The sequence below is a fragment of the Gossypium hirsutum genome, chromosome D02 (assembly GCF_007990345.1).
Source record: "Gossypium hirsutum isolate 1008001.06 chromosome D02, Gossypium_hirsutum_v2.1, whole genome shotgun sequence".
Taxonomy (NCBI): domain Eukaryota; kingdom Viridiplantae; phylum Streptophyta; class Magnoliopsida; order Malvales; family Malvaceae; genus Gossypium; species Gossypium hirsutum.
The window spans coordinates 19,662,625-19,680,821 of record NC_053438.1 but is presented as its reverse complement, the minus strand read 5'-3'; the positions used below and the strand labels follow the sequence as shown (position 1 = coordinate 19,680,821).

General features: G+C 34.9%; 2 protein-coding genes, 2 long non-coding RNA genes, 3 other non-coding genes and 1 pseudogene across 13 annotated transcripts; 2 read left to right on the top strand and 6 right to left on the bottom strand.

Annotated features, from left to right (window-relative positions):
- Positions 1–1,081: 1,081 nt before the first annotated feature.
- On the bottom strand, positions 1,082–1,978 carry LOC107908101 (probable carboxylesterase 2; annotated as a pseudogene).
- A 3,900-nt stretch (positions 1,979–5,878) lies between these two features.
- LOC107910739 (uncharacterized) lies at positions 5,879–7,327 on the top strand. Of its 2 annotated transcripts, XR_005910623.1 has the most exons (4): positions 5,879–6,277; positions 6,407–6,497; positions 6,999–7,134; positions 7,237–7,327. It is a non-coding gene; the product is annotated as an uncharacterized lncRNA (long non-coding RNA). The 2 variants fall into 2 exon arrangements; XR_005910622.1 differs by lacking the exon at positions 5,879–6,277 and having other exon boundaries at positions 6,373–6,497.
- A 598-nt stretch (positions 7,328–7,925) lies between these two features.
- Positions 7,926–8,629, top strand: LOC107910738 (uncharacterized). The gene is made up of 3 exons (XR_001687764.2): positions 7,926–8,000; positions 8,086–8,188; positions 8,380–8,629. It is a non-coding gene; the product is annotated as an uncharacterized lncRNA (long non-coding RNA).
- Positions 8,630–11,104: 2,475 nt separating this feature from the next.
- LOC107908102 (uncharacterized) lies at positions 11,105–13,438 on the bottom strand. 2 transcript variants are annotated; one of them, XM_041089355.1, is made up of 3 exons: positions 13,050–13,438; positions 12,032–12,214; positions 11,105–11,925 (listed from the first exon to the last, which is right to left on the bottom strand). In XM_041089355.1, the coding sequence occupies exons 1-3, from the start codon at positions 13,215–13,217 to the stop codon at positions 11,488–11,490; spliced, it is 789 nt and encodes a 262-aa protein (XP_040945289.1). In that variant the 5' UTR covers positions 13,218–13,438; the 3' UTR covers positions 11,105–11,487. The 2 variants fall into 2 exon arrangements, with proteins under 2 accessions (XP_040945289.1, XP_016690857.2); XM_016835368.2 differs by having other exon boundaries at positions 12,023–12,214; positions 13,050–13,241.
- A 407-nt stretch (positions 13,439–13,845) lies between these two features.
- On the bottom strand, positions 13,846–16,586 carry LOC107910740 (DPH4 homolog). 5 transcript variants are annotated; one of them, XM_016838707.2, is made up of 3 exons: positions 16,427–16,586; positions 15,517–15,766; positions 13,846–15,017 (listed from the first exon to the last, which is right to left on the bottom strand). In XM_016838707.2, the coding sequence occupies exon 3, from the start codon at positions 14,982–14,984 to the stop codon at positions 14,457–14,459; it is 528 nt and encodes a 175-aa protein (XP_016694196.1). In that variant the 5' UTR covers positions 14,985–15,017; positions 15,517–15,766; positions 16,427–16,586; the 3' UTR covers positions 13,846–14,456. The 5 variants fall into 5 exon arrangements, with proteins under 5 accessions (XP_016694196.1, XP_016694195.1, XP_016694197.1 ...); XM_016838706.2 differs by having other exon boundaries at positions 15,517–15,757; XM_016838708.2 differs by having other exon boundaries at positions 15,517–15,757; positions 16,432–16,586.
- Positions 15,930–16,034, bottom strand: LOC121215202 (small nucleolar RNA R64/Z200 family). The gene has a single exon (XR_005910931.1). It is a non-coding gene; the product is annotated as a small nucleolar RNA R64/Z200 family (small nucleolar RNA).
- Positions 16,146–16,225, bottom strand: LOC121215103 (small nucleolar RNA SNORD18). The gene has a single exon (XR_005910835.1). It is a non-coding gene; the product is annotated as a small nucleolar RNA SNORD18 (small nucleolar RNA).
- Positions 16,290–16,369, bottom strand: LOC121215199 (small nucleolar RNA Z199). Its single transcript, XR_005910928.1, has one exon. It is a non-coding gene; the product is annotated as a small nucleolar RNA Z199 (small nucleolar RNA).
- Positions 16,587–18,197: the final 1,611 nt, after the last annotated feature.

The window sequence follows — 18,197 nt, the reverse complement described above, 5'->3', positions numbered from 1 at the left end:
AGTTGCCTAGGTTTTCTGGCCAATCAGCAAATCAGCCAGCGAAAAGATCCATCTCTCGAAGTCGATTATCGATGTCAGAACCTCCTGCTTGGCTAGATGGGAAGTTGTTAGGGAAATTCTCGTTCGGGTGAGTCATATTGGTTTTCTAATTTTTTGATGGTTAGAAGTTTGTCCACGCTCATCACACCAAATTGTTGAATATTTTTGTCTGTCTCTCTCTAAGAGATGCTAATTTTCATTTTTATATGATACGGTTCCTGGATGTGACATCCTAGGTAGGCCTTTATGCATGCCAACACGTATCCTATTCTAAGATTAACACGTGTTTCCTCAGTATGAGTTCGCTTGCATGATGATGCGAACCCATGTAAGTGAACTATAGAGGCCATTGCTCACATCATCATGCAAGTGAACTTGATCCCAGTCAGAAATTTGGGTAATGAGTCAGTAATGATGAGCACCATAACATGCTTAGTTTTGAGTTTTAGCTCATATGTACAAATGGTAAGTGCCCTTGAATTTGCTAATTTTCCTTTAGTATCATGATTAGGAGTTTGGATAATTAGTGTAATAATGGTTAAAATAATTATGTGAATTAAAATGTAAGTAACCATGACTTGATTTGTAAAGATAATTAGAAAGAAAATGGTAGTATTAATAGGTCTTCGATTAATTGAATGAAAATAGTAATATTGATAAGAAGAGTATTAACTAACAAGTGTTGAATGTAATCGTAAGGAACATTATACTCTCAAAGAGAGAATGCATGCTCAAATGTTGGAGTTGACATTGTTGGGAGAGGCAATCGTAAACTTGAACATAAACCGTAAAGCAAACATGGAGGAAAAAAACGATGATTAAAGATTAATTACTTCTATTTTAATTAACTTTTTACATTTTGGTGGTGCTATTTTATAATAAGTTCTATACCTTTTAACTATTATTAGATTGAATTTAAATATTTGAAATATCGCATAAAAAAACTTATAGCAAATAAAGTGGAACTGATAATATAAGTAAATTAAGAACATTAAATGGGAACCAAAACAAATGATTGGAACAAAGAATCTAAGAATAAACATTAAAAGTTAGAGGTCATATCCCTGTTGTAAAAAGCAGCCAACCTAGTGATCAAACCCTTAGCTTTCTCACAATCCAAATCATTCAAATGAAACCCATGACCCTCCCCATCCGTCTCCATAATTTCCACTACGCCCATCCACCCATTTCGCCCCAAAGCCTCATAATAACGCCACCCTCTATCTCTTAACACATCTTTCTCAGCCACACACACCAACACCCTCCTGCACCCAAGCCCCACTAAGCTTGGTCCATCAGTGCTTACAGGGTTAACCCTTGGGTCATTGTTGTCTGGGTTTGCTGGGCAGAGGAATGGCCATAATCTATCCAAAACAGCCTTTCCATCCTGGTTCAATGCCTCTGAGCCAAAGGGTTCAGACCCCCAGAAATATGGGTGCACTAAAGCTATCCCAAGTAGCTGCACGTTTAGCCCAAGAATCTTCATATGCTGTAGGGATAGGGTGTTTAGGAGCTTTTCTATAGTTCACTGAAACCGCAATCACGTTATCTTCAGCAACCAAAGCGTTGAAGTAATTGCTGTACTTGGGAGTAAATGGTGATGAAACACAAAACGCTCCGCCATGGAAATAGACAAGGAGAAGTAGCTTTTGGTTAGGGTGGGTCGGTTTTGGAAGGAAGAGACGAGCTAAAACGTTAGATTCAGGGATTATGATTATATCCTTGGATGAAACACCGGTTTTGGGGTGAGTGGGTGGCGGAACAAACTCAGCTTCAATGAGTCTTTCAACATGGCCATCTTTATACACTCTGATAATGCCTGGGAACTCAGTAACCTATTAGGAGATAAAGAAGTGTTGGTTAGTTGTTAACAGTTAGTTAGGTAAGGGCAGTTGTAACTGCTATTGACTTACTGTATATATACATACGTACTTTGCATGAGATAAAACAAGAAAAAATGATAGATGAAGTTTTATTCAGTATTCTTGAAATTTAACTTGGTATCAAGAGCTAGGTGAATCTTGCTGATTTTCTGAAAGAAAAAAAAGGGTATCTCATGGCCACTGATGCAGCAGGTGATACTCCCCGTCACTCGTCCAACACTAGAGAAGCTGAACACTCACAGGGTAATGGTGCTCAAGGCTCGACTGAAGTGCACTATTTCTCCAAGCATGATACAATAAAGCTTGCGTCGCACAACTACCTTTTATGGAAACATCAACTCTTGCTGATTCTTGAAGGGTATGGACTTGAAGGATATGTACTAGGTACCACTTCCTCCTCTCCTCAGTTTATTGATGGTCATGATGGTCAGCAAATTGAATCAAGATTTCATCGTTCATCGAAAGCAAGATAAATTTCTTGCCTATTGGCTTTTATCTACTATTACGGATGATATTTTGGCTCATCTTACAACCGCCAAAACTAGTTGTGATCTGTGGAATGCGATTGAAAGGAAATTTAGTGCTAAATAAAACATAAAAATCTTGAGCATGCGGCATGCTTTATACTCTCTCAAGAAGTCCAATCTTTCTGTTAAAGAGTATATGTCGAAAGTTAAGCAACTCAATGATGATTTGACTGCGGCTGGGAGCTTTATATCTGAACAGGAACAAGTGAGCATTATATTGGCTGGACTTTCTGTTGAATTTGATTCCATTAGAGTTCTAGCTACTGCAACTCCGTTATCTCTTGATTTGTTGAGTGAATTGTTACTTGACTGTGAAGCACGTCAGTTAGAGCTGTTAAAAGACACCCCATGTCAAGCAAATTTGGCAACTCATCAGTGAAATAGCGATGATACGGGTAAACAATCAGCAGACTCTGCTAGGTATTCTCAAGACTCCAAGCAGAATGATAGAGGACAGGGCCGTGGGTGGTCTCGTGGTCGTTTTCGGGGAAATGGACGAGGATGGTCACGTTCGAGGCCGCAATGCCAGTTGTGTGGGAAGATAGGCCACATGGTTCAAACATGTTACCATAGATTTGATGAGTCATTCTCTGGGAATGCAGGAGCTGGTACGGTTCAAGTTAATTGTCATCAGTTGCACGCTTCCAGTTGTGTGCCAGCTACTCTAACATGTCAAGCGATGTCTCACTGCTGTCACACAAATCCTCAGTCTTCCTCTGGTTCTTTTCCTCCTCATCCATCTTCACAAAGTAGTTCTATCTGGTACCCCGATTCTGGAGCGACGAACCATATAACACCAGAGGTGTCTAATCTTGCGGCTCCCTCTTCATATACAGGTAAGAGTTGTGTCACTATGGGTAATGGTGATTCGGTGCCTATAGCTCATGTTGGTTCAACTGTTCTTTCAACTGGAACCCGACTCCTAAAGCTTCAGAACGTACTGCATGTCCCTGCAGTGTGCAAAAATCTAATGTCTGTGGGTCATTTTGCTAGAGATAACAATGTTTATTTTGAATTTCACCCTGTTCTATGTTTTGTGAAGGATGTTCAGACAGGGAAGACGCTTCTCGAGGGCCGCATGCATGATGGCCTTTACAAGTTTCGGTTTGCAAAGCCTGTGTCAGCTTCAGGTGCTAAATCTCCAGAGTCAAATTCAACTGTATTGAATACTGCCAATTCTGTTCAGTGTGCACCTTCTTCGTTGTGGCATGACAGATTAGGTCACCCGTGTACTGAGGTTCTTAAACGAGTTTTAAAAACTTGTAATATTCCAGTTAAAAAGAACTGTGTTCAACATATGTGTACAGCTTGCCAACTAGGTAAAGCTCACAAACTTCCATTTACAGCATCTAAAATAATGTATTCCTCTTCTTTTGAACTTGTTGTATCTGATGTATGGGGCCCTGCATGGTTACCTTCCAATGGCTTTCGTTATTACGTTTCATTTGTGGACATGCATAGCAGATTTACCTGGGTCTATTTTCTTCAAAACAAATTGGAAGTGGCTCGGTGTTTTAGAGATTTCTATCAGCTGGTTAAAGTGCAATTTGATAGGTCTATTAAAATGCTACAAACTGATGGTGGTGATGAGTATCGAGTACTAGCTCGTGAGTTGTCCTCTCTTGGTGTCCAACACAGGATTGTGTGCCCCTACACTTCGGAGCAAAATGGGGTTGCTGAGAGAAAACATCGACAGCTTATTGATATGGCTTTGTCTCTCTTAGCTCATGCAAGTCTACTGTTGAAGTTTTGCTGTTATGCATGCTGTTCACCTAACCAATCGACTACCAACTCCGGTCCTCGGACAGACTAGTCCCTATGAGGTTCTCCACAAAGTCAAACCGAGCTATGAGCTTTTAAGGGTCTTTGGGTGTGCGTGCTTCCCAAATCTCAGGCCTTTTCAGCCTCACAAGCTGAGTTTTCGGTCTCAACTATGTGTATTCCTTGGGAGTGTTCCTAATACCAAGGGCTATCGATGTCTCGCAGAAGATGGCAGCATGTTTGTGTCTCGACATGTAATTTTTGACGAGGAAAAATTCCCTTTCAAAGATGGGTTCCAAACTAAGGCAGTATCACAAAATTCGCGGACGGTGCCTCATCGGTCTGTTCTCCCAATAGTTTCAGCTGGTAGTTCGCATGTTCCTACTACGACATGGGCATCAGCTAGCCCGTCTACCATAGGCATCTCTCCTGGCCAGTCTCAACCCAATCCTACAGAGTTTCCTACTCCTAATGACACAAATGGTCCACCTGATAACTCTGACCTATCTCCATCGCTACCTACCCAAGTCAATCATCACCCCATGCAGACACGTTCGAAAAATGGGATTTTTCGAACTAAAGTGCTGGCTTCAGTCGTAGATGAAGTTGAACCTACCAACATTCATGAGGCATTTCAGAGTCCAGCTTGGACTACGGCAGCCGAGGAAGAGTACAATGCCTTGATTTCCAATCACACCTGGGAGCTAGTTGGTTTACCTGAAGGTCGACGAGCCGTTGGATGTAAATGGCTCTTCCGTATTAAGAGGCATGTAGATGGGTCTGTTGCTAGATACAAGGGCAGACTCGTGGTCAAAGGGTACCTCCAGGAAGTCGGTGTTGACTTTCAAGACACTTTCAGTCCCGTCGTCAAACCCACCACAATTAGAGTCGTCCTCGCCCTGGCTGTCTCTCACCAGTGGTCTCTTGGTTAAATGTGTCTTTCAATTAAACTCAGCTTCAATGAGTCTTTCAACATGGCCATCTTTATACACTCTGATAATGCCTAGGAACTCAGTAACCTATTAGGAGATAAAGAAGTGTTGGTTAGTTGTTAACAGTTAGTTAGGTAAGGGCAGTTGTAACTGCTGTTGACTTATTGTATATATACATACGTACTTTGCATGAGATAAAACAAGAAAAAATGATAGATGAAGTTTTATTCAGTATTCTTGAAATTTAACTTAACAACTTCCGGCTGGAATCCATAAGAAGAAAGAAGAGAAATTTGAGAGGGTTGAAATTTTGGGCATTTAGATATTGATTTTCAGCTATTAATTTTCTCCTCCTTGCGTTTGTACTTATAGAAAAATTGGCAGAAGCACAATGGATATACTTCCCTGATCTGCTTTGAACAATGGACAAAGTGGCCTCAACCATTGCTTTTAGTTATAAATTATCTACTTTAGTAATGTAATTCAAATTTATGCTGTTCATGTTTATTTTTATATTTCATGACAAGCTTTTTATTTATTTAAAAAAAATCCATAATAAGAAGATCAATCACACTATTAGATACTTTTAATTAAATATTACAATGGATGTATAGATAATCAAAATACATTTAATATTTTTAGATGTAAATTAGAATAATTTACAATTAAATTATAATAAATTTAAAAAGAATTCACATAAAACTTATATAAGATAAAATTTAAACACGAGATTTAAAATTATTTATGATCAAAATTAGGTTTAGGGTGTGTTTGTTTGGTGGAAAATGTTTTCCAGAAAACATTTTCATTCATTTCCAGTGTTTGTTTTGTGGAAAGCGATTTTCATAGGAAAACATTTTACAAACACGAGTAAAATCTAAAGCAAAATTTTGGAAATTGTCTTACTGATTTCTAATCTGTAAGACATTTTCCCTTTCTCCTTTCTCTTCTAAGCAAATTTTCTTCCACATCCTCTGCCTCCCCATCTCCGTTCGTCACCTCACCTCATCATCTCCGTCCGTTATCTCTGTCAACCGTCGACCTTACTTGTATTTTGAAGAAATCCTAAAAAATTAGCAGCCACATTCAATAAAAGAAGACCCAGAAGAAGTGGTTCTCTCTCTGTCATCAACAGGTATTTTTTTTTGTTTAATTCTTTTAAAAATCCAAATTGTTTGTTGAAGCTTCCATTGTTGAAGATTTTAGAAAACATTTTTTATGTTTAATTTTCACTGATTTGATTGGTGGATCGGGCTGGTTCCAGAAAATAAATTCTTAGCCTAGTAACAACCCATGATCGATGATAGTTTTTTTCGCTGCATCTAGAGGAACCAAAAGGAGGATCAAATAGCTAGGTAAATTTGTTTACTCAAAGTTTGAAATTTGTGGCATCTTTGGCTTTTTTAAAAACTAAGAAAAGCTAAGTGTATCTTTGTCCGTATGTTAGTAGGAATAATTTGAACTGTTAATTCCAATAAGTTCAGGTTAGGAGTGAGAGATATAAGTGAGAGATATATGAATAATGGGAAGTTAATTCAGGTTGTAGGGCGTAGAAAATTTGAAGGTTGAAATAGTTTTAGTACTTTTGGGATGATAGAGAATTGCAAATTTGGTATAAATTCTTGTTGTGACCGTGACACACCTTTGTTTTGACTTATCTATTCATGGAAAATGTTAATTTTTTTGTTGGTAAGCGATTCTGGTTCAACACTTTGTTAGTTTACTGTTAAATGATATATATATTTGGAGAGTTGTTTATATTGTCGTAGTGAATTTGAGATTTGTAATTGGCCTTTTGGAGTAAGGCTTCCTCTTTTATTTTGGACTAAATTTGTAATTTTGTATGATGAGCCTAGTTTCTTTAGGATCAAAAGAAGCATTCAACTGAAGAAGCTCATGAATGCATATTGTGATCGAAAATCTGTGGATTTCAACTCGATTGCCTTCTTGTTCGATGGTCGCTGCCTGCGAGGCGAGCAAACTCCTAATGAGGTATCATTCCATTTTCTCTGTTAGATGAGTGACCACTCGTGCTAATGTGCACATTACGGAGGGGGAATGTGTTCTAATGCATATTTTTCTCTTTTGTTTCAGCTGGAAATGGAGGATGGTGATGAGATCGATGCTATGCTTCACCAAACTGGTGGCACAAGTGCTTGATGTTGTCAACTGTGTGAAGGCAAGTTCTAGCTTACTGTTTGATTGTGTAGATGTTATTATATACAGACTTATTTCTATGGTATCTTTATTTACCTATTTGGTTCTGAAATATCTAGCTTTTCTTTATGAGTTCTAATGGCTTCGGTTTAAAATGAGACGGGATTTGGAGCTTGTTTTTTTCATTATGCCTTTGGTTTGATGGCTGTTTGGCAATTGCTAGCTATTTGTAAGTTAGTGATTTCTTGGTTCTTAAATATTTATATTGCATGCATAGTGTATTCACTATATTATGATCCAAATTTGGATGAGGTTTTATTATGGATTGGATTTTATTTGTTGAAAGAAAAAAATATGTAAAAAGGTTAAATTCTGCTATTGGTCCTATATGTAAAAAGATTGTATCACCTCTGAATGTGAAGAATGTAAAAGTAAGTAAAAAGGGATTGTATCTTACTCCGGATGTGAAGAATGTAAGTTCCTCCTCAATCTGAAGCAGTAACATTGTAAATCTTTTAGTTTCCTTTTTATGTACTGACATTAGTATGATGTTATTAGGCTAAGTAGAACTACTCTTTTGTATTAGATTCAATATCTGAAATTTTACCCATTATCTCTTTGTTTTTAATAGAAGGGGACATTAGTATTGGAGCATAAGGATGAGCGCGATTTTGGGGCTCCATTTGCTGCAGTTTGCTGAGGTAAGAACTTAAGGGAAAAAAAGAATAATCTATTTATTTTTTCTTAACTCAGGCTCGGTCTGACAAATTTTTATCTTGCTTTCAGGTTGTTAAGGAGGCTTGTACCAATTTGTTACCGAATGTTGTGTGACTACCTCTATAATTTATCCGAAATCTTCTCCAAATTTTACAGCAACCCTGAGTGCAAGGTATGATCAACGATCTAATTATATGGTTTCTTGGTAAAATAAACCTTGTTATTGCTTGTCACCCTGCCTTCACAAGGCCATTCACCTAGTGTTGAAACTAGGAAAGTTCTAATGGCGAAGTGAATTCTAGGTAAAAGATGTTGCAATGAAACTTTAAGATGACATGTGCCATATATTGATGAAATGAACAGGTTATCGGGTCAGATAAGGAAACAAGTAGACTACTATTATGTGAAGCAACCGCAGTGGATATGAGAAAATGCTTCAATCTCCTGGGAATCACACCTATTTACAAGATATGATTGTACTTTGAAAGCTTTACATATAACCTATTCTTGAGAAAGGTGGGTTATATATTACTTCATATAAAATCCTATGTACCGCGACAATTGTATTCAGATCTCGTTACTTTATTTATTTGGACAGCTTTGATTGTGCTTATGTGTTTTAGCTATGAATTTATTCATACCTGCAGTAAGGCTTATGTGTTGAAGGATTGTCATGAAATTTAATGTAGACAATTAATAAATAATTTATATAACAAACAAATTAAAGAAAAATAAAAGACAATTTCTAAAAGCTTCAGAAACACAACTTTATGTGTGTTTTTATTAAACTTTCATTTTATAGATTTTTTAAAATAATTTTGTGGATAATTTTGTTGTTTAATTGTGGTTTGAAAGCTAATTTATAATGATTCAATCCTTGTTTTTTTTTTAACACAATTACAATTAATTTATTTGACTTTTGTTGTTTTCAATTTATGACGGTTAATATTGTAACTTAATAATTGAGTATTATTATATATTTAATTTGATTTATTTATTTATAAATAAATCATTGCAATATATGTAAAAAAAATTTAAAATATAAAAATTTATTAATATGTATATAACTTTATTAATATATGTAAAAATAACTTTTTCAGAAAATATTTTCAGGAAATCTGCCAAACAACAGAAAATATTTTACACAAATTCATCCAAACACCAGAAAATATTTTCAGTAAATCATTTTCCAGAAAGGTAAACCATTTTCTAAAAATTATTTTCCGGAAAACATTTTACTGCCAAACAAACAAACTCTCCCGTTATGGTGATTGGTGTTCCCATTTCCTGCCCCTTTTTGCCATAATATGCCACAAAAATCTACGTTTATTGTTTTAGTGCTTCAATATTTATTATTATTTGCCCTTTTTGCTTAGATTTTTTAATTAATATTTTATTTAATAGTAAAAATTAATCTAAATTAAATTAACTCTAAATTATTATCCTAAATTAAACTTTTACAATTAATAAAATTTTAATAAGTAGAAAGAGCAATACACAGTTGATAATTTGTACTCTTTGAGTTACGTAATTATGTGAAATTGAGTACCTAAATTTTATTTGGTATCTAAAGTTGATTGATACACCCATTTAAAAAAAATTTGAGTCAATCAAGAAGTACCACATCATCATTTCATTAAAATTTAATTAAATAAAAAATTATATTAATATTAATATTAATTAAAAATAATTATATTAATATTAAAAAAGTGTATTCCCACCCCACCGTGCCTCTCTCCCGGTCCCGGGCTTCTTTTGGATCAACAATTAACACTAATGTGATGGAATCTTAAGGAATAATACTTTTTTATTGAAGTTTTTGGGTGTTTGAAACACCAATGGTGAGGCACATTTGGAAAGTCTCACCTCACCGAAACTCCAATTTTCAACTGAAGCTTAAAGCTCCAATGAAAAAAAAGCAACCCCAGTCAACCTGATTTTTTTACAATTTTAACCTTTTATTTAATGTATGTTTGTATTGCTGATTTTTTTAAAAAAATAGTAGTTATATATATTACCATTATAAAATTAATATTAATTAATTAAAAATAAACATTTTAATAAACATATTTTATTAAATTTATAAATTTACATATTTTTAATAATTTCGTAAAAGTAAAATAATTAAAAAAATTCTATTATATAATATTTCTAATGTAATATTTTTAATAGTCATTTTATATTCTCGAATCAACGTTACAGTTGCGTTTGAATACAAACACATACTTTCTAATCTCATCACTTTATTATCCAATCTCACCGCTACAGTAACTAATCTCACCACCACCGCTGTTTTTAACCTCACCGGAGCTAAACTCACCGTCCATCCAAACTAGGCCTAAATAGATATTCAAGAATTTCTCAGCAAAATCTTCAGTAATGGCAGATGGTTAATTTATAAAGCTTTGGATGTCAAAAAACACAGAGCAGAACTAAACCCAGAAACTGTTGTAAAAGGAAATGCAAATTTGACGATTCGTGTTTGCTTGGATGAGTCCATAACAAATTGTGTTACTGGGTTCTTTTCTGCTTGCCTGTTTCCAAGTCCTTCCAAAGATCTCCAGTGAATTTTCTGATTGGGAATGGGCAGCATCAACACTAGTAGAATCAAACAAAAAGTATAATTTAAGAGTCTTTTATTCAATTAAACCTCGGAATTAAATCAAAATAAATTTAAAAACAACTTACTTTAAAATCATACCATGCAAATTTAAATATTGAATCTAATCTTTATATATATTCGTGAACATTTTTATTGAATCGAATATTGCATGCATATAGCTCAGGTTTAAAACTAGATATATAATGGAGCTAAGATTCCCACAACTCAAAAACTTTTCTAATGTAAGATTCCAACACAAACAACATTTATGCTCCTAACGTGGGACTACAAAGATGTAGAAGATTTATTTTAATATATTCACTAGTTATTTGTCGGATTTATTCTTTGTGTTTGGGTTACTTCAATTTGGTACAAGGTATTCTGTATTGAAGTTACATTGGGAAGAAAACAATCCGATCTCCCAAAACTAACTTTGATGCATTTGGTCCTGATGAAACCTATTTGCTAAAGAAGGTAGAGACAGAGTTGGGAGCAAAGATGAGATAATGTGGTCCATTTAGAATTCATGTGATTCATGGTTCAGTGTGACACTAGATAATTAGAAGTGAGGTAACTTTTCCATTCTGTGAATAAGATGTGAGAATCTGCACTATGATATTTGTTCATTCTTGCCTGATCCGTGATTAACATCCTAGGCTAAAATTAACCTGTTTAGATCATACAGTCTGCAGTAACCATTTTCAATCCATCGTCAGGAATCAGCAGATGCATCTCTGTGCTGCATTTATAGTGTTGGACAACAGCACTCATTGTTGGTTAAACTGTGTAAATTCTGATTGTTAAATGGCTGCTTTCGTTGGATTCAACAGTGCTCAACAATGTCAAGTATAATTAGACAATATGGCGACTTAGCATCTCAATTTGGTGCCTTTACGCCAAGACCAAGACTCGGAAGGGGATTTAGGCAGAGGCGGGAGTAACACAGTCTTCTTGCATAACCCAAATGGCCACCCTTCACAATGACACAGTTCGTGAATGATTGACCGCCTGCTAAAATCTCGGAAATCGAATTTCCATATCTCCGGGAAATCGATCTTGTTTATGCTCGAAGAACGGGAAAAATCCGTGTTAGCCGATAGAAATGCTTCCCGACTAGCAGCACTCGGACACAAGGAGAAACAACTCCCAATAGAAAAGAATTCATCTGCTTCATCTTCTATTTCATCTTTGTCTCGTCCTTTGGCCTGCTTTGATGGAGATAATACCCATGAAAAGCTTTCTGCTACTAGACTCGGCCTGTGCTTCATCTTCTCCATTGCTCGACTTCGAATTTCGGAAACAACTTCCTGTATAGAACATCGCAAACAGTTAAGATGCAGGTAGAAGACTAGGGACAAAAAAAAAGCATCTTTTGCTGCTACTGCTAGTTAATAAGTTTAGTACTTGGGATACATCATTGATGTCGCTTGTTGAATATTCTTCCTCTAGACCTGAATCAGAACGCCGTCCATTGAATGTACGGCAATTGGAAAATGCTTCCTTCAGAACTGTAGCTAGGAACTTGCATCTCTTGGATTGACGGGGTTGCTCTTCCTGATAAAAGACACTCATGTTGGAGAAAGCGGCTGTCTGGAACTGTCAAACTGAGACATGAGATTTACTTATAAAGAACGTTAACTGTCAATGGTTCATTTTTATGCTGCTCTAACCGTTTTCGACAGCGACATTTTAAGAATCCTCAATTTTTGAGTTACACTAGTAAACTATTCAAAAATTTTCAAAAATGAACTTGAATCTTAGGTATCTTATTCAACTCGTCGATGATTATTAATCCCACCGCACTACTTGTCGAATCATTACTTAAAACTCATTAGCCGAATATATCAAACATTTGTTAAAATAAATTTAACAGTCTAATCAATTAAATAAAAGTTCCATTTGAAATTACTAATCAAAATGTTACCTTAAACAAAATCCCAAAAATAAAAAACATCATACCCAATTCGAGTGTCATGAATTCATTCTTTAGAATTTTGATGTTGAAATTGACCTGCTAGTTTTGATAGTTCCCTCACAACTTACTCTAAGTACAGGCACTCTATCCTTTGGGGTAAAGACGAAGTTAAAAAGGGGTAAGCATGATAGCGAGAGATTAACTACCGACACTCAAAACCCCACTTTTCAGCTTCAGATTGCTATCTAATGCTCATCAAGGCTAAGACTAAGAAGTCCCCTATGGAGTTGAATGATATTCCTGTTCATCTTTCCGTAGATAGTTCCTTTAGAGTAATTCACAAGTTTCCACTTCAAGCTAAAGTCACGTTAAAAACTGAGACATGTTACCGAACAAGGACGATAAGGATTGGACAAATATGATATGAAAGATAACGTTAGTTCTTTGACGTTAGACAATCTAGAAACAAGTAGCTTTAAACTGCAAATCAAATCATGGAATAGAAATCCAGCTTACCTGAATAAAACTGGGTAAACGATTATATTGAGAGTGAAGAGCAGTATGTCGTGAACAACCAGATCCAACCACAGTTCTATTTATATGCTTCAATATTGAATGACAGTAAATGGCAATCTGAGCCGGTGAAATTGGTGCATGACACTCATGATAATGGCCAACCCACATTAACTGTACTAAGGGAAAGAGCTGTGGGCCATTTAAATGGAATCTTGGTGGTGGGTGAAATGTTTAGAACCAGGTTAATTTAGATTTGTCACGAGGCAACCAAAAATTACAGCAACTTCATGAATTTATTAATGGCAGCTGTTGGGAAAGGATAATGAATTTATTAATGGAACTATGTGTGCAAACCATGTGTGCAAAGGATAATGATGACGGAGAGGTAAAAAGGCTTGTTCGCACGAAATCATCACAAGTAGGATATTATAGCAATAGCTAACTATGATGATAGACCATAATAAAACAATAGCTTTTGTTCAAGGATTCTGTTAACATGGAAGGAGCAAGCAATGGGGCATTGGCTTGTTCATTATACCTGTGTCATAATTATGTTTTATATTTATACTAATATTTGATAGATTAAAACTATATTATATAAATATTGATATGTTCATATATTTATGTATATTTTCTTTTTCTTTGCATCATGTGCTCGTGTCCAACATTATTAAATTTATCCCTCCGAGAACGAGAGAACCATTTCTAAATGGAAAAGGCAACATGATAGAGTTGGCGCCACCTAATTTAGAAGCAAACATCACATACATGAATGATATAAAAGAAATTAAATAAATAAGAGCAATCATTTCCACTGCCTTCCATTGTTAGAACCCAATATTCAATATTTATTGCATCTTTCAAAACCTAATTATTATCTTAAAGAATAAACAAAAAATAATTTTACAAAGTCAGTCCAAATATGAACATAAACCCAACCATCTCAAAGTGAACATCAACTTTTTTGGCGGATCATTCATATCTGTTAATACTTAGTACTAAGTTATAACTCTCAAAAGATTAAGACTATTACCAAGCAGATCCAAAACCCACAACTTTGACAGACTCTTGATTCAAGCTCGACGAACTATAAGTTACTTAACTCGAGCAAGACATAATCGACATTTCTTTTCGAGTTGTATCACTCCACCTTGAACAGCTTAAAGCATAAACCTCATCTCAAACACAACAGATGTATCAAAAAGAAGTTAATCAACTGCAAGCTTGAAACCTCCTCACAACAGTCTTTCGAATTGTGTTGGCACAATACATAGTTTTCTTTGTCACCAATATAGCTAATGTAACCCAGTCACGGTGAAAATCAGGGGATATTGAGAGACAAACATTCCAAGAATAAAGACCTTCATCAGCTATGTTTCAACATCGAAAGCAAAAATGAAAGACCAATCATAAATACCCATCAATTGGAACTTTAATATCTGGATTTATCATCAGCCGAACAAGCAATGAACAAGAGCCACAAGGAAGAACGATTGATGCTGGTAAAGCATCAGGAGTCCTTACAAATATCCCAGTCCCATCCCTCATTAAAGTGTACCCCATTTGATTCAACTCCAAAGAATCAACCGAGAAGTTATCACCACACTGGCACTGGTAATAGAGCTCCATCACCTCACAGGCATCTTCAATTATCATATCATCTAAGCTAATATCTTCCGAGGCCACTACATCCTGTCTTAAATCTCGCAGCTCGCTATCATAGGCAGTCCGTGACTTGGGGTCACTAAGGATTTCCCATGCCTTATGTACTCTCAAAAATCTTTCTCCAGTCTCATGGTCAGAATTCAACTTATCAGGATGAGAATTAAGGATAGCTGTACGATAACTCGCACGAATTTCTTCATAACTCGCATCTTCCTTAACAAAGAGAACATCATAGTGGGTTTCTCGGACAGAGTTACTTCCGAGAATCATGGTTCAGCACCACCGTTCACAAGACTAATATCACTGCAAATACAAAAAATTAGATTTCACAGGTTAGTAGAAACTATAATTTACGTCTTCCCCTATGAAGGGCATTGCAGGCAGTATTTGAAGGTTAAATGGTTAGGTCATAGTAGTTCATACATAATAATGGCTTCCCCAAATTCAGAGTTTGACAATCAAATGACAGATATCGGAAGGATTAAAATTACAAGCATTATTGAAAACTAAAACTTGTATCCGATTTTCAAGAAGAATGGTAAGCATAGTATGACTTAAATTATGAATGAACTAAGGAAAAGAAACCCTAAGAAGGAGAAGCTTTTGCATCAAAATGAGCATGACTCATGAAAAAACACAAAAACCAGAAAATAAAAAACTGAACCAACAAATCTGATAACTAAAATGAGATAAATTAACGAATTACGAAGTCAAAACAATCAAATACTTAATTAAACCATAAATTAGCGGTCAGAAACAAGAAAAGCGCCCCCAATTTTAGAAGAAATCAAACCAAACTAACTTGATCTAAACGACTTGCACGATTTGACAATCCCAAGAGACATAAAAGAGTCGCTGAGAATGACATGAATCTTCCTCCTCTCTCTTGAGCGTATTGGCAGCAGAGCGCAAGGACAAGGAGATACACAAAGAACTGTGGATGTCGTAGTTTCCGTTTTATGCTTTTGCTTTGGATGAGTTTGGGAGGCTCGTGAAAGCTGAAATATCCATGTTCAGTTACTTCGAAACCAAAGCCCCCAAAACTGCAAAAGCTTTTGACATTGGGTCAAATTATGGTTTTCATTACTATACTATATCCATGTTCAGTATAATTTGTTTTCTTACTATTGCTATTACTGTTAGTACTAAACGGCATTTTATCATTCATATTCACAAGGTTGCAGCCTGTAAGGAATATTTTAAGAATAAATAAAACTTCTGCTCAGAAAATATGAATTTCCTTCTCATAGATTTTCTTTTTAAAAAAAGATCTCTGAAGTCTGACATGTGAATTTTTTTCATAATTCATCATAGCAGAAGCACTTTGTTTCTGAAAAGCAATTAATCCACAAAATATTAAAATAATAAGAAATTAAGAGTTAATTAAGATTTCTGCCAATAAAATGTCTACAAATAAAAAAATGAATTATTGAGATCAGAGTTTGGTTAAAAAAATTTATCGGTCACAGTTTAATCAGAAACACGGACCAAATAAAACCTCATCATATCTCAAAATATTTGAAGAAAAAAAATTAACTATGAAGAAATTTCAAGAAAAATATGTAAGAAAAGAAAGATCATCAAACTTAAATACAAGTAATCATGGAATAAATCCAATCATATTGTTGCAGTTTTATTTTTCTCATCAATTGATCGATAAAAACGAAATTTACAAATCAAAATTTCAGAAAAGAAAAAACAAATAAACTTACAGTACATTTGGAAAGAGATTGAGAATGCCAGACAACCCTTAACGAGGAGAATAGAGAAAATATAGGATGGCTAGGGTTTTAGGTTTGGGCAATTATTTATAGATCTAATTGAGGGGGCTTCAATAAACCCTAGATAGAAATGGTACCGTTTTTGTCTATGCCTCTATGGGCCTTCCCAGCTAATCGTTGGCTTAATTGGGTTTTCAAATTTTGGCACAGCAGGTTTTTTTTTTTAAATGTCAAATAATTCATCTCAGATTAATTTTTGGCCTCTTTAGAAACCATTATTTGGGTAAACAAATTTTGATTTTGATTTGAAAATATAAATTCCTTATTTGAATAAAACATAAAAGTCAAATTTAAATTTAGACAAATCGAACCCTATTTTCATAATAGTTGAATTTTGAATTTCAAAATTCTTTTTAAAATCTGGAAAAACATTATAACCTTTTTAATTTTAATTTATAATATATCATCAACCAAGTTTGAGATTTTTAGAATTGGATCGGAAAACAAACCGATCAAATTAATGGATTCTGGTTCAATCAGTTCAATCGATCCAATCGATTCGATTGAATAAATTATTAAAAATAAAAAATATTTAAAAAATAGATAAAACAGTTTAATCGCCAATTCGGGCGATCCGACCGGTTCACAAGTCAACCAATATGACCCCTTATTTTGGATTGGTACCCCAATCGACTCCTGATCCAATCAGTCTGATTGGCCAGTCCAGTCCAGTTCTAAAAACAGTGACGAAGCTTCATGCATTTAATTTAATACAATATAAATGTTCAAAAATTTCATTTATACCATAATTTCCACAATTTTATTTTTAAACCTTTTACTTTTAATTTGTACCTAAATAAGTCCACTTATGCCTTGTGTAATCAGTTTCGTGTGTAATCAATCTGACCAACAAGTCCAATCTAGTTTTTAGAATCGAACTGGTTGTTGAACTGATTAGGCCACCAGTATGTTAGTCCAACCAATTCGATTGGTTTGACTGGTACGATCGGTTCGACCGTTCCATCCGATTCTATTAAATGAAAGTTAAAATTTTCATAAAATTAAAAAATTAAAGGGTTAAATATAAAATTGGTACTTAAACTTGTCCACTTTTCCCAAATTGGCACTTATGGTTTCTTTGTCCCAGATTGGTACCCGAAATTTTTTTCCGTCAACTAAATCGGTACCTGAGTCTAATGTCGTTAAGTTCAGGACATGTGGCGGAATAAGATTGTGACACGTTTCATAAATGATGTCATAATATAAAAAAGTATTAAAATATATATTTAAAACTGTTTCCTTTTTTTTATTTCTTTCTTTTTCCTGACGACCTTTCTTATTCTCAATTTCCTTTTATCTTATTTTCTCTGCTAAACATGTTTGCTTTCAATGGCTGATTTCAGTTCCTCTGTAACACCCCTAACCCGTATCCTTCCCCAAAATAGGGTTATAGAGCATTACCGGAGTTTACAAATTAATTTTCAGACATTTCATTTCATCAAACATTCATATTTATAACCAATCAAAATCAAAACATTTATGAGCTGACATTAACCAATTTAACTTATACAATAACCAGAATCAAGTCATCCAAAATTTCCGATAGAACCGATGGATAATGTGATATATCTCCAACAAGCTTCCAACCCAATCGAGCTTCCGATAATCATTTCAAAACATCCAATAATAATTCAATTCCAAACACACATATATATAATATTCATTGCCAAATAGCATTCAATTCAATTAAAATTATACAAAA

Bases quoted from the DNA above. Each gene is read 5' to 3' on its own strand.
- LOC107910740 (XM_016838707.2), bottom strand. From the start codon at position 14,984: ATGATTCTCGGAAGTAACTCTGTCCGAGAAACCCACTATGATGTTCTC.
- LOC107908102 (XM_016835368.2), bottom strand. From the start codon at position 13,217: ATGTGGGTTGGCCATTATCATGAGTGTCATGCACCAATTTCACCGGCT. The intron at 12,215-13,049 runs GTAAGCTGGATT...TCAGTTTGACAG, and splicing joins GTTTACCCAGTTTTATTCAG to TTCCAGACAGCCGCTTTCTC. The intron at 11,926-12,022 runs GTACTAAACTTA...TGTTCTATACAG, and splicing joins ACATCAATGATGTATCCCAA to GAAGTTGTTTCCGAAATTCG.